General features: G+C 40.2%; 2 protein-coding genes across 3 annotated transcripts in view; both read left to right on the top strand.

Annotated features, from left to right (window-relative positions):
• LOC307007024 (protein-glutamine gamma-glutamyltransferase 5-like) overlaps window positions 1-6,225 on the top strand; it is a 30,277-nt gene extending 24,052 nt beyond the window's left edge. The window contains exons 11-15 of one of the 2 annotated variants that reach the window (XM_079628608.1): window positions 1,072-1,104; window positions 1,188-1,394; window positions 2,678-2,841; window positions 4,253-4,389; window positions 5,324-6,179. In XM_079628608.1, the coding sequence (XP_079484734.1) occupies window positions 1,072-1,104; window positions 1,188-1,394; window positions 2,678-2,841; window positions 4,253-4,389; window positions 5,324-5,474 (692 nt within the window). In that variant the 3' untranslated portion in view covers window positions 5,475-6,179. Of the gene's footprint in view, window positions 1-1,071; window positions 1,105-1,187; window positions 1,395-2,677; window positions 2,842-4,252; window positions 4,390-5,323 lie in introns of both variants that reach the window. The other variant, XM_079628609.1, reaches the window with a different exon arrangement.
• Window positions 1-15,863, top strand: part of vstm2lb (V-set and transmembrane domain containing 2 like b) — an 87,010-nt gene that overhangs the window by 47,687 nt on the left and 23,460 nt on the right. The gene's annotated exons all lie outside the window — the stretch shown is intronic.

Here is a 15,863-nt window from a genome sequence, read left to right on the forward strand (position 1 = left end):
TGACACAAATCCAGTTCTGAAGGGAAACATGTTTATTTGTTAAAAATGTGTTTTTATTTAGAACCTGTTCCTTTACATGGTTAAATAGCTAAGACCTTTCTCTGCAGAAACGTATAACTCTAATTGATATAGTGTGTATTTAAAAAAAAAGGTTTTTAAAACGTGTTTTGTCCCGACTCTCAAGAATCAGTGATATATATATTTATCCTTATATTTTGATGTTGTATCTACGAATACAATTTTGATTATTTTTAAATATTTTTTGTAATATTCTCTTGGCACTGCTGAAAGATTCTGTACGTTTTAGCATTTGGCTTTTCTTCCCACATTTATATTGCTCTTTGATTGTTTGAAATAACATGTCTTTTCATGCAGTTCCTCAGGGCATTAATAGATATCAAGATGAGAAAAGTATTTCTTACTCTCTGAATATAATTGTGCATGCTTACACCAAGATTAACAGAAATAATAATAATAAATAAATAAATAAAATAAAAATATATAAATTAAAAATAATTACAAAAGTAATCACAATTATAATAAGAATAAAAAAATAAGTAGCCAAAAATGATGTTATAGGACAGACCTTTATTTAAATTGGAATTTGCTAAAGATTTTGTTAGCATATATTGCGTTGTTGTGCTTGGAGTCCATAGTTTTATTTGGGATAATAACGCAATGAAACATGCCAAATTCTGCAGCCATAAGTTTTGGCCAGGCTGTCAAAGATAACAATTATAAACGCATGCACAAACAAGAGAGAAGCAACTAAATATTAATAACTGGTTATGTTGTAGTCAATGCATGCTTTTTCATGTCTCAGCCTTTTGTTTTCTATGCATTTTTCTGAATAGAAAACTAAAACTAGCTGTAGTTTGACTTTTTTGGCAATCATTTTGTCAGATAAATACCGTAACCAAGTTTTGTTCTTCCCTCATTATTAAAATCTATTAAATATTTTCCTCACATTTTGATGTTTTAATCAAGCTTGTAGGGTCGTTATCTATATGCATTATGTAGATATTTATTATTTTCGTCTTCATCTTCATTTAATAAAATACTCTCTTCCAGCTCGAAGTGGTGAAGGTGCTAATGGAAGAGGCGGTACATTTTAGCATTTGGTTTTTCCTCCCACATTAATAATGCTCTTTGATTGTTTGAGTGATTTTTCATGTCTTTTCATGCAGTTCGTCAGGGCGTTGGAGTTTCTCTCCAGCTTCTGAAAGCCCCTGTAGTCGGAGAAAACCTTTCTTTCATCGTCAAAATCACTAACAACATGGCAATTCCAAAACTGCTGAGAAAACACGTGAACGCTCAGAACAAAGAGTACAACCGCGATCCCACTGGAACCTTCTGGGAGGATCATGATGATCTGAAGATCGGCCCGAATGAAAGTAAGAATTCTGCAGCCGATATTAAAGTGCTTAAACTGAGTTCAACTGTGTTACTACTGTAAACTGTTCTTAAACTGTGTACTTAAGACGCGTTGTTTTCTACAGTTACTCTGCTGTGGGCGATTTTGCAGAAATATAAAACCACGATTATATTTTTTACAATATTACATTTAAAATTAAAAAACCCAAACTTTCTTATTTTTAAGTTTTTAACTGGACCACACTCATGGTGTCATGTGACTATACTGAAATGTAACATACTACTGTGTGACACGTTTTTCATGGAATGCACACTACATACGGTTAACTACATACTTAAAAAAAAAAAGAGGACCTATGATGCTTTTTTACATGTACATCTTTCTTTAGTGTGTAATGTTGCAAAGCACAAAGTCCCTCCAGTGGGAGTTCTTCTCTATATCAGTGTCAGTGTTTCTGAACTCCTGAAACGCCTCCATTGTAGTGTTGCGTTTCTGCCGGGAACGAACACGTCACAATATTCCTTATTTAAATAATTAATACGCAGAATAAAGGGGCAGGGCCTGGTTGAGTGAGTTAGTAGTGTGTTGCAACTGGCGGTTATGGTAAGAGCGGGACATTTCCCAAACACACTCGAAGCGCTCGACCAATCACAACACACTGATCCAGCCGACCAATCAGAGCACAGTGTGCTTTTCATAAGGAGGGGCTTCATAGAGACAAGAACTAAACAGAGCGTTACTGACAGACTGGGAAGAGTTACGTAAAGTCACCTTTATTTATATATAGCGCTTTATATGATACAGATTGTTTCAAAACAGCTTTATAGTGATAAAAGGGAAATTATAAGATATGAACAGTTTATTTCGGCTGTAAAGCAGCTCTTAAAATAAATAGTGTCATTGTTCAGCCGAAGTCAGTTCAGTGTATATTCAGTTAGGTTGTAAAGATCATCAATTATCAATTTAGTTCATTTAATCTATAAAGCAGTTCTGCAGAAAACAGCTGCAACAATGTCAAATATTTGAAATATATATTTTTTTTAACATTCAGGCATGAAAACCTATTCTAGTAGAGCCCAAAAACTAAATCAAAAGGCATAATATAGCTTTTTTTTTTTTTTTAAAGTAGACACTGTGCAGTAAACTATGATTCCTTTCTGAACACAGCTAGCATATGCATAACAAATGTCTTACAATCTAACAACACCCATCTGGATATTATTGGACTACCACAAAAATGTGTTAAAATGATTCATTAGGAATTGCGCAATCAATGACTGAGTGTTTGTTGTTCTCCACCAGCTGTGACTGTAAAACACGAGATCTCCTTCACCGAGTACATGCTGAATGAGGCGATGGAGGATTGCCTGGTTAACCTGGCTGTGGTTATAGAGGATGTGAAGTCTCAGGAGAGAGTGCTGGCTTCAGGAGAGTATAACATCAGCAGCCCTGCCCTCAATATACAGGTACTGGTGGCCCATCATAGACATATGTGACCCTGGACCACAAAACCAGTCTGGAGTCGCACGGGTATATCTGTGGCAATAGCCAACAATACACTGTATGGGTCAAAATTATAGATTTTTCTTTTATGCCAAACATCATTAAGATATTAAGTAAAGATCATGTTCCATTAAGATATTTTGTAAATTTCCTACCACAAATATATCAAACTTTTTTTTTTTTTAGAGAGAGAGAATGCTGCACAATCGTGAACATAAATGGACATTTTTAAAGTTTACATTTTTCTTTTGCACCCTCAGATTCCAGATTTTCAATAGTTGTATCTCGACCAAATATTGTCCGATCCTAACAAACCACACATCAATGGAAGGCTTATTTATTCAGCTTTCATATGATGTATACATCTCAATTTCAGGAAAAAATACCCATGTGACTGGTTTTGTGGTCAAGGGTCACATATGTACATTAGGATATATATATATTAGGAATCACTGATATGAACATTTTGGCCGGTACCGATAATTCTAATTCTAAGCCGATAACTGATATATTGGCCAATACATCTACAATTTAATTTAATTTTTGAGAGCCTGATTACAAAAACAATAGTCTCCATTAAAATCCATGTCCCAAGCACACAATTATAATGTTCTCATTATAATTTTATGTAGCCGATATGACAGACTTGCTGTGCACGTGTTGCACTTTACTGTATTTTCCTTATTTGTAATGATTCTAGTTAGCCTGGCAAGCCAGACTTACATCAAGATGTTTAGTCTGGCAACTCTCCATAGACGCGGTTTAATCCGAGGGGCGGGATAAACGGTAGTCTCTCAAAATCCCTCTGCATGCAATAGGATAGCGCTACAACCAACCAGAGCAACGGAGAAGGTGACGTAGTCAGAGCGGCAAAGATCCGGTCCAGCAAAACTCAGAACACTTCTTCCCTTTTTAAGAATGACTTAAGTGCCGTTCTTTGCTCTTTTCTTAAAGAAAAACGTAACTCCAAGTCCTACAGAGTCACGGCCAAAGCCGATTCGAAAGACCGCTGTTCTCCATCCGCAGCCGCCATTCTTTGTTTTCCAGTGGCAGCCGTCGCAACTCTGTCTCATATGTTAAGCCCGCCCCCGGCTACTCTATACACGACGTGATTGGCCTGACCCAATTTAGGTATTTGCAGCTAGAAGGTCTATGGAGAGTTGCCAGACTGCCCTGGCTGCAAAATACATGTTGCTGCCCGCTAGGGTGCGTCTAGATTTCTAGGCTAGATTCTAGTTATATTTTAAGCAATTCAAACCATCATGTTGAACAGTGCACATCTGAAGTGTCTCAGTTTGTTTTGTGACTAAATTAAACTATACACACAATATAATAAATAAAACGATTTAATATGAGCCCTGTGTTTTCTTCCAGATTCAAAACGAGAACTCGGTCATCATTAACACACAGCAAGTTGCCACGGTAACCTTTACCAACCCGTTCAACCTTGCAGTGAGCGGTGACCTCATCGTCGCGGGTTCAGGACTCCTGGAGGAGAAGGTTCAGATGAGGTGCATGAAGTGTTTCATTTCAGTTTTTAGAGCGAGCAATCACCAGAGAAATGCACAAAAATAACCATGTAATTCAGTTAAATTAATGTTTTCGAATAGGTTTCTCCCCGTCTTCCATTGTTCATACAAACAGATAGCATCGCCCCAAACACACACCATTGGACAAAATTGTAAAAATTTACCATGGTGACCATAATACCATAGTGACTTTACTTAGATAAATAATATAATAATAAAAATTTAAAAAGTAATTAAAAAAACAGAAACATTCTTACACTGTTTAAAAAATATCCCACATTCATCAATTTTGATTTAACAGTAGAAACAGTCACTGTATAGTAACTTTGGTATTTTAGCACACACAAGATTCCCATGGTAAATTTAGCTCACATACCTGACTCTGAAGGGCGTCTAGCAGTCGAGGACAGTAATATCTGTACAGTGGGTGGGGTTGTTCCTGACATATTGGACATTTTTATCTTGTTTATCTCTTTGACATCAGTTGCACTGAAGCGGTGTCTGTTAAAAGTGTCAGTACGAGTACACACTTGTCGCCAGCATTTCTGAAGCACTAAAAGCACTTGTTATTTCAGTTTCTGTCTGTATGGTGTAATCATATGCATAACACAGAAACTTTAGTGGACATTAATCTGTGTTAAACCTGCAGATTTTCCCCATTATACTATATAAACTCTGAGGCTTAAAGTATTAGAGTAACAGAATTAAAGTAAATCTATTTAAAATGTAAATTAAAGCCAGGATCAAAATGATTCTTTAAAAGCAAGTTTGTTTAAGTTTGCTGCAACAGAATTATTATTTAAGCCTTGATTTAATCTAGATTTAAGATAAATCCTTATAGTTTTTTTGTGTGTGTGTAAATCACTAACCCTAAACATGAGCAGTAGTAATAGTGATTTGTTTCTTTATATCTCAGGCTTACGATCCAGCCTCGAGAAACCATGAAGAGGCCAATCCGTTTCATTCCCTGGATGACGGGAGCCAAGATGCTCCACGCTTTTCTAGAGTTGACGGATCGGTCCACCGTCCTCCGTGGATTCAAGACCGTCACTGTTCAAGCAGCTTAGAGAGAAACACCTGCACAGATGATTGTGAACACTCAACATGAAATAGCTATGGGCTTGAAGCTGTGGTGGATTTTTAATAGATAAGATAGTAAACTACTTTTTGGAACTAATTATGTTACTAACTATAAAAATCTGACTTTAGATTTTCTAAACTTATGATAAACTTTTATCAGACTTCCCATTCTAGATCTAACAATATAACAAAATACCAATTTTTTCTTTACCAATTTAACCAATCATATTGAGAGCGTGACATGTTAGTCATGATGATTATATTTACTTTATCCTATAAAACCTGATGTATGTTTCTTTTTGGATGAGATTCTCTAAGTATTACTAGAGGACTCTCCGGGCCGTGATTAAAAGCATTTAAAAGGACATTTGCAGGAGGTGAGTTAGTTTAGGGAAATAAACTATATATTGAACGTCATAGGCGTTAGGGAACGTCGATTGGAGAGACCCAGACAGATAGGTTTAGGGAAAAATCTACGACAAAGCACCTTTAGAAATTATTGCTTTCTATTTACATTTCTTTCATTGTAATTGAATCAATCTGAATTGTGTGTGCTGAGTTTATATTGGAAAAAAGTCGACTCGACTCTCTCATATTTTTTTTGATTATATGTCCATGCATTATGCTTCTTCATTATGCCATGCAATCTGAACATTAACTGAAAACTCATCTCTTCCGTGTGCACTTGACATAAAAAATAAAATAAAAAATAAAAATAAAACCTCTTCCTTTAATCCTCCCTTGTTTGGCTTATGCTACTCTGTGCAATGCCTGAACTTTGTATTTTGAGCTCTTCTTGCGTTGTTTTTGCCTCTTCACGATGACTCGCTTGCTGTAGTCCTCAGTTGTAAGTCGCTTTGGATAAAAGCGTCTGCTAAATGACTAAATGTAAATGTAATCTGTCTGCATGCATTTGCCACCAGAGGGCAGAATAGTGAAGCCGGAGACTCGGGTTCAGTGAGTGCACACTTACTGCAGTGAAAACATTTAAAACACTGGCATGTTGAAACACATTACAGATATTACAGATTGACAATGTATTACTGAAAATTATGAGCATTAAATAAATATAAAAAAAAGACCACAGACTACACAAGTCCTTCTTTAACTTGAGGTAGTTTTGTGTTTATATACTGTCTATGGGATTTTTAGTAACATATTTTGACTTATTTTTGTTGCATGTCCTGGAAACGTTCGACAGAGCATTCATCTTTTCTTCTTTCTTTTTTTACTACTACTTTTATGCATATATAAAAAAAAATTCCACCATTGTCCTAGACAATGTTAAAATATCTAACAGAACTAAAAGCCATAAAACTCTCACCCCCTGTTTCACAGACTAGATTTTAAGGTAATAGCCTGGCTCCGCCCTCCTATAGGCTACATACTTCCGCTTAATTTTCATTTTCCTTCAGTAGTACGTCTGGGATTGCGGTGTATTCTTGGGTTTTCTCCGGTACATTTTTTTTTGTCTAAGGCAAGTCTATAAAAGCTACTTCAATGTCCAAATTAATCTAAGGCCTAATCCTGGCTTAATCTTAAACCCAGTCTGTGAAACCAGGCCTAAGTCTTAGGCCCTGTTTACACGAGAACGCTCGCGGGTGAAAACGTAAAAATATTTTATCGGATGTGCCCTCGTTTACACGGCGACGGTGTTTTTGGGGCTTAAAAACACAAAAAAGTGAAACCGCCCTCCAGAGTGGAAATCTTAAAAACGCTCCACCATCGCGTTACCGTCTAAAGGGTAAAAAAAGTCTGCTAGACAGTGAAGGCGTCGCGTACGCATTTACGTCACAGGCATGCACCAGTACAGGAAAATAACAAAACATTATCAAACTAAAATATAGCATTAATTTCATTGACAAAAAAAAAAAAAAAATCAGTCATTTTTGAGCGACACGTGAAGAGCACCGAGGGTTAAAGCAGCAGCTTTACCGTATTAAACATGAAAAACTGTCAGCGTCTCTTTCACTGTCAGTGCTTCACATCGCCACCTAGCCGCCTGGAGTGCACACTACAACGAATTTCACACACTTCTGTGTCACCATATGCACGCAGATTTCCCCCCATAAAGCTCATCTAAACGCAGAATAAAAAGTGATAACGCAACGCCACTTTTGCGTTTTCTCTTCAGATCGTTTCCGTGTAAAACAGCCTTAAATAGCCTACTTTCAAATCCGTATGATAGCGAGTTATGAGAAACAGTTATAGTGATGCTAATACTGCTAATTATTCCATTAAAGCGTGATTTTTCCTCTGTAGCGAGACTGTTGCCTTCTCTCTCTCTCTCTCTCTCTATGTGTGTGTGTGTGTGTGTGTGTGTGTGTGTGTGTGTGTGTGTGTGTGTGTGTGTGTGTGTGTGTGTGTGTGTGTGTGTGTGTGTGTGTGTGTGTGTGTGTGATCTCCTCTGGCAGCAGATGCAGCATTTATTGATCCGTCTAATGGAGGAGTAACAGAAAACTGCTCAGTGTGTCTCTGTCCCTGAAAGGCTGATAAACACTCCTCATGCCGAAAGCAGCAGTCACTAACAGAGAAGAACAGTAACAAACTCCCAGTTTATCACAATAATGATCTGCCACAAAATGCGTGGCATTTTATATAAGGACAGATGAAGAAATGCTGTTATGAATCAAGTATGATGCAGCATAAGAAATGCATGAGTGTTATGAATGTTTCCTAACACACACAGAGACATAGGCTATTGACGCAAATTGAGCCATCTCATTAAGTGATGTTACTACAACCATGATAACTATTGTAGGCTACAGATATATCTCCATTATGCATTTGACTTACTACAAGAAGACTTACTACTTTAAGGCCACATTTACATTCCATGGTTCAAGTGGCCCAAATCCGATTTTGTCCTCTCATGTGGCTCAGATCGGAAATAACCCATGAACGTATAAGCAGGAAAAAGCATATGGATTCAGATATTCTCTGATCAGTTTCAGGCCTCATTCATATGTGGAAATAGATCTGATATGACTCGTATACGTGCATTTGAGTCTGAAAAACGACATGGCGAATGACGTGAACTAAAGTTGACACCAACCGCGATCACATGACAACTAGGGCTCTCCTCTTTTTTCTCCGCCTTAAGAGACCAATGTTTTCCTGAGCTTTGAAGATGGTCCGGGAAAGCAAAAGTTTGTTTTATCATTTCATTTGCGTCCATTATAAATCATGCCATTTTTACTTCTTTTTCGGCCTAAGCTTTTCCAGCTCAGTACGTCTACTTTGAGTTGTTCCACCAAGTCTATAGTGTGCTGTTATGAGTCACTTTTTTTTTGTCCAAAATGAATTGGATATAGTCAGCAAATCGGAATTTGGCATCAAGACCTGCAGTGTAAATGTGGCCTAAGTCTCATGCACAATTGACCGTTCGCAAAGACCCACCCCCTTAGTTACTGTCGCTATGTCCGACAAGCTACGCCGCTCTCACACACACACCATGTTCTCACGCAGTGAAAAATACATCGTGGAGCAGAGAGGACACTGACAACACACTGACAGACCAGCTTACTTTGCGGTTACTTTTGACATTAAACATATTAAACAAAGTCTCACCTTTCAAATTTGGTAATTTTTAAAAAGAAATGTAAACAATAAATACAGTTTTGTGGCTCTTTAATGTGTGTGACAGATCGCTGTGTCGCCTCAGTTAAAGCTGCTCGTGAACCGATCATCTCTTCCTTTAGTTCATTTATAGCATCAAATAAACATGAATGAACATCAGAAGGAATGTTGTTTTAACCGCGGAAAGACGTCAGTACACTCCGCTTCTCAAGTTCAAATCCTCCCATGTTAATCTGCTAACTCTCCTGACTGCTTTGTCGGACAAAATGGCAGATGGCGAAGTATGATTGGTCAGATCACCTGTCAATCAAGCTCCCTGCGAAGGGTCATGTAGGCTATATGACATGAAGCACTAAATTACATATTTTTGCAGTTAAAACATTATTTCAAATGTTAAGCATTAATCACGAGCCCATTCAAACTAAATGAGGTGAAACATTTATATTTGATGGTTGTATTTTGTGGCATTAAATCACCTCTTCACGTGTCTGATCTTGGTCAGTCCAATCGAGTCACATCCTCAGTAGGCTACATCATTTGCTAAAAACTTACAATGTCACCATCTTCACAACCTCAAAACTCCTGTGGCTGTGTATGTGATGCATTGCCAATGCTGGCGGGATTTCATCATGACATGAAAAGTTATATGCAAATATATGAGTACATATCCACACACGCACAAACAATGCATCTGCTGCCTCTGTGTAATCGTGCTGTCATGATGTTGTGCTATATTTCCCGTATCTATAAGCAGCAAGTCCACACTTGCTCTGCAGCGGCAGCACTACATTAGCAGCTAACTTTGAGACAAATGAGCCTGCTAACAGATCTCTCTCTCCATATATTACACTTGTCTCTCCAGGTGATGCTCCCCCCTGTGGCTGCTCTTTTGTAGTGCACAAGGATACGGACACACACACACGGCTGAAGGACGTGGTGCCAGTGATGGATGTCACGGCTAATTTTAAACACCATGAACTAAATCACCAGTCCCCATCTCTCACGCTGCTGGAAGTGGAGCACAGTTCGGCCATTTAGAGAGCGCCTGGAGTGCACTATTATATACCTTCATAACACACTTTTATTTCTCCTACTAACTTTCTTATATCTTTACTCTAATGTACTACTCTGATATACACACAATACAACACAAATGAATCTGTCACTTGGTAAGCTCAGATGTAAACATGAACAGGTTGTGCGACATGCCCTCATCCTCAAAAACTCAATTATTCATTGTACGACCCATGTAGCAATGAACTGTGGCACAATAACTCTTGCTTTGAACACAAAACTTCTTGATGACAGAAGAGTAAAATCTTCCCATTTTACCCATTATATTTGAGATGTTAGCCGCGTGTAATCAGTATGGTGGGCTAACAGCCTGGATTTTCACACGGGTGAGAATGAACCTTTCTTTGCCTGCATGGCATCCCTGTAAAGGCTCTAGTCCTCTTCAACACTGATAAAGCCAGACATTTGTGTGTGTGTGTGTATGTGTGTGTGTGTGTGTGTGTGTGTGTCGCACATCCGTCTGTCTGTCTGTCTGTCTGTCTGTCTGTCTGTCTGTCTGTCTGTCTGTCTGTGTGTGTGTGTGTGCGCGTGTGTCTGTCTGTGTGCGTCTGTCTGTCTGTGTGTGTGTGTGTGTGTGTGTGTGTGTGTGTGTGTGTGTGTGTGCGCGTGTGTCTGTATGTATGTATGTATGTATGTGTGTGTGCGCGTGTGTCTGTATGTATGTATGTATGTATGTATGTGTGTGTTTGTGTGTGTGTGTGTGTTTGTCTGTGTGTGCGTGTGTGTGTCTGTCTGTGTGTGTGCGTGCGTGTGTGTGTGTGTCTGTGTGTGCGTCTGTCTGTGTGTGTGTGTGTGTGTGTCTGTGTGTGTGTGTGTGTGTGTGTGTGTGTGTGTGTGACCTGCCCAATACAAGGCCTGGGAATAAAGAAGAAAAAGCAGGAGAATTTATTAAAATGCCTTTGCTTTAGAGCAGCTCATTTTTGTATTTTCAGAAATGTATCATATAAATAGGCCTAAAAAAAATGTTGCCCTACAAAATTTGTAATCTTGCACTATATGTCCTCTTTAAAAAGTGTTCACATTGTATAAGTGGCTATTATCAAAGCAAGCTGTGGAGACTAAATGTCAAGTGCTCGATGAATATAAAAGTATCAAAATAAATGAAAATGGGATCTTTTTTAAACCGTGTAAGAATGTTTCCCTGTTGTTTTAATTACTTTGTATTATATCGATTGAGCTCTATGCTCAACATTCAAATACTTGTTCAGTGTTTACTTTAGCAGTTGCAGTGCACTTTCAGAAACCCTCCACCTTCCCCAGCTCCACCTGTATAGATCTGCTTCGGGTTATTCATGTACGCTGTGTTGCTAACCATGGCTTACTTGCTCACAGCAGTGTGTTGTGTGTATGTATTAGCAGTAGCAAGTCTCCATACTTGCTCTGAAGCAGCAGATCTATTCTACCGAGACCCATTACCAGGCTAAACTACAAGTCACGTCTGGTCACGTGGTTTGGAGAGACTCCCCTTATGTAGGATAAATATATATGTATTAGTCAATTTTCCTCATCATGACACACTGCTAAATATTCAGACCTTCAATTCACCCACCAACATGCACGCATCCACACGCAGAGTTATGCGAACATGAGTTTTTGCTCACTCATTTTCATTCTAGAGCATCTTCTGACATTTTAAAGTCTGCATCGATAGCGGCAAAATGAGTGAACAACAAAACTGTGAAGAAGTCAAGAGGAAGGAGATAAATGAAGGCTTTCATTTCATTTGAGAGATGGATGAGTTGGGGTGGCATTTCCACCGCTATCGAATCAAATGATGAAAGATTCTGTTGGCCTTGGGACAAAATGGTCTGGGTAATCGAGTTGGTTCTGGGGTCGCTGTGCCACACAGGCTGATTGGTTTCCTTTGCTCCATCTTGATCTTTATTTTCTTACTTTGATTTCTCTTCTATTTTTATTTTTATTTTTTTACATTCCTGGTACAGAGCATGTGGAATATACAAATCTGCATTTTCTTTAAGCCAAGACAGTGAATATGGTAAACATTTTAACTAATAGAAATTGCCATACTTCCCCAGTTGATTAATCACAGTACAATACCAGTTAACACAAGAGATCATGCGATGATAACAGTGACATCCATTCTCATACTGTAGCTAAGTTTCCATCCACTTGTTAATCGATCTATCTGAAGTTCGGTAAAGAAAAACTTGTGCGAATAAAGCTGGTGAAAGTGTGTTTCCATCCAACAGCTTTAAAGCGAATAAAAACCTGTGCGTAATGACGTCACACGCTGTTGTGCGATCAAATTGGTAAATCGAATTGATTTGAGACATTTTAAGGTGTTTCCATTCATTATCGCACTGAATCGCACAACATTCAAGCCAACATTTGCGAACAAAGTTTTGCTAGACAAAATGCAATTCATTATTTATTCGGCAAATAACGTTTCCATCAGCATTTATCGCATAAGCCGTATATCGATCAAGATAATATCCGATGAGACCGAACGCATTTCATTTGAGTCGATATTCATGAAATTCAATCGACTGTTTCCATAAGGCATTTTTCATTTGATATCACTTAATTCGGATAAAAACGTGTGGATGGAAACATAGGATACTCACAGTGTGAGTTATATGTGAAAATTGTGAATTCAAAATGTTAAGCAGGTTGAGAAGAGGCAGTTAAAATGTCGGTCTTTATTATTCTCAACACTGGAAAAACGTGGATACTGCAAGATTTGTTAGCAAACCGTTTGTGCTGTACAGTTGTATTCTGGACTCAGCGTGGAATTGTTACACTGGAGAAATGGTGACAGGTCTCTTTAATTGCTATTCACATATATGATCTCATATGATATTGTCATGCCAATATGCATGTGGCCTGGCCCTAGTTTCCATATCAACACTATATAGAGAAAAAATCTAAAATCTTTGGAAGATATCACTGAACATTTAACCATAGCAAAAGTAAATGTCTTACTTGTGTATATTTTTCATCTCTGTTTTTTTGTGTTTATTTAAATATTATTTTTTATATAGATATTATTTTTTTTATCTCCAATCTGTTAATTAACTGTTGAGATAGTTCATATGCACACTGCAGAATCTCATTGGAAATAGTATTAATCCGGGTACTTTTTGTCTACTCTTTTATGAGTAGGCCTACTGTGAATTCGGACATACTTCTTTTATGTACTGTTTTCCGGCTACTATAGTAGGGAAGTATGTGGTTTCGGATGCAACCATTCACTTTATTCTTTCCTACATCAATATTTTTGAACCAATGAATCATTCTCATAACTCATAAAGATGGTCACTTGTCGCCACCTACTGGTGCAACAATGTAACCCGCAGACAGAGTCACTGAAAAATACAAAACGTACTCGGTTACTAACGTAACCTCGGTTCTCTTACGTAGAGTTCTCTCGTACTGCGTCGAAAGAACGCTACGGGAAAGTATTTCTTTGTCGAGATTGAAGCCTAAAAATTAATCCTTAATTTTGTAAACATGTAAAACGCTTTTCTGTAGCATACAACCTTAGGCGGAGCAATATCGCTCACCCATTGGCTGCTCCGCCAGAAAAGCACAGCCTATGCGAGGCCAGAGACGCTGACCAATGAGGACGCTTCGCGCCCATTCTGCGTCATCTCCCGCCGAAACAGGCGTGGCCTAGGCCTATAAATACGAGCATAGCTGTCTAACACACCGATTTTCGCCACGAAAGCGACGCAGCGTGGGCACGCACGGCATGAGACGCAGTACTCGTTCCCTCTCCTAGAGAGAACCGAGGTTACGTTAGTAACCGAGTACGTTCTCTTACGTAGAGTTCTCTCGTACTGCGTCGAAAGAACGCTACGGGAACCCCATGTAAAACGCCGTGCGTGCTCTTGGACCGACACAGACACCTAAGGGCGCGCGCGCCCTGGCATACAAGTGCCTACCCCAAGAAGTATAGGGAGAGCGGCTAAAATAGCATCATCCCTTTATAGTAGTGCCTCTAAGGGCATAATAACATATATATGATTAATATAAATATATATATGAGGGGTAATAGCATGCTCATGGGACACCATGTCAGTGAGTGATGCTTAAACATTGAAGTGACCTGGGCCGCAACGCGGGGCAGGAACACCAAAACATAGTCTTCTAGACCGAGAGCAGTTTAGCCTGCAGCGCAGGAACCTCTAGGTTATAGAACCGTATAAATGTAGACGGGGAGGCCCAGCCTGCCGCCATACAGATATCTTGAAGCGAGATTCCACTATACCAAGCCCACGAAGAGGCCATGCCTCTCGTAGAATGTGCTCTGATGCCCAGGGGGCATTCCAAACCTCTAGATGCGTAGGCTAGCGCAATGGCATCCACTACCCATCGAGATAGACTCTGTTTCGTCGCGGCTCGCCCTTTAGAGCGCCCACTGAACGAAACAAAGAGCTGCTCCGTCTGTCGAAAAACAGCAGAGCGGGACACATAAGCTCTTAATGCCCTGACCGGGCAAAGGGAGTTATTTCCGTCCTCCGAGGCCGGCAGGGCCGACAGGGAGATGACCTGAGCCCTGAACGGTGTGTTGAGGGACTTAGGTACGTACCCATGCTTCGGTTTCAACACGACTACAGAGTCGTTTGGCCCGAACTCCATACAAGAAGCTCTAACTGAGAGCGCTTGCAAATCCCCCACACGCTTCACTGAAGCGAGAGCCAGAAGAAACACGGTCTTGAAAGACAGGTGTTTCATGTCAACTGAGTGAATAGGCTCGAAAGGGGCCCCTTTCATAGCGTTCAACACTGTAGAAAGGTCCCAAACGGGGACTGAAGGAGGCCTTGGAGGGTTTAACCTCCTGGCTCCTCTAAGGAAACGGACCACCAGGTCGTTTCTGCCCAGTGAATGGCCAAGCGTTGGATTAACGAACGCTGATATGGCAGCCACATAGACTTTGAGCGTGGATGGGGTTCTTCCCTTATCCAACAGTTCTTGGAGGAAGGAGAGAATCTCCGTTTCCCCGCACTGGAGCGGTGACAGACCTTGGTCTGAACACCAGCCAGAGAACACCGACCATTTGGAAGCGTAGAGCCGTCTAGTAGACGGAGCCCTAGCCTGTTCGATCGTGTCTAACACTCCCTTTGGGAGGTTAGCGGGTACCCGTTTATGGCCCATACGTGTAGGGACCAGAGCTCCGGGCGAGGATGCAAAATCGAGCCCTTGGCCTGCGAGAGGAGGTCTCTCCTCACTGGAACCGGCCACGGGGCAGTACTCTTCAGCCGCATCAAAACTGGGAACCAGGGTTGATTCGTCCAGTATGGAGCGACTAGTAGCACCGAGCATCCGCTTTCCTTGATCCGCTCCAGCACTTGAGGCAGGAGTGAGACAGGAGGAAAAGCATAGAGCGGACGGCGGGGCCAGACACTGGCCAGCGCGTTCGTGCTCTTCGAAAAAAATTCTGGGCAGTGAGCGTTTTCCTGGCTTGCAAACAGGTCTATTTCCGCTCTGCCGAACGTTTCCCACAGCAGACGCACTGTCTGCGTGTGTAGGGACCACTCTCCTGTAGGAACGTTGTTCCGTGAGAGTCTGTCTGGGCCTACATTCAAGTGGCCTGGCACATGCGATGCTCTCAGCGAGCGCAGGTTGTGCTGGGCCCATACCAGTATGCGTTCCGCTAACCTGAATAGGTTTCGGGATCTCACGCCACCCTGGCGGTTTATGTAGGCTACTACCGACGTGTTGTCCGAATGGACCAGGACGTGGTGTCCTTTTATCCGGGG

This window comes from Phoxinus phoxinus (assembly GCF_949152265.1).
Source record: "Phoxinus phoxinus genome assembly, chromosome: 11".
Taxonomy (NCBI): domain Eukaryota; kingdom Metazoa; phylum Chordata; class Actinopteri; order Cypriniformes; family Leuciscidae; genus Phoxinus; species Phoxinus phoxinus.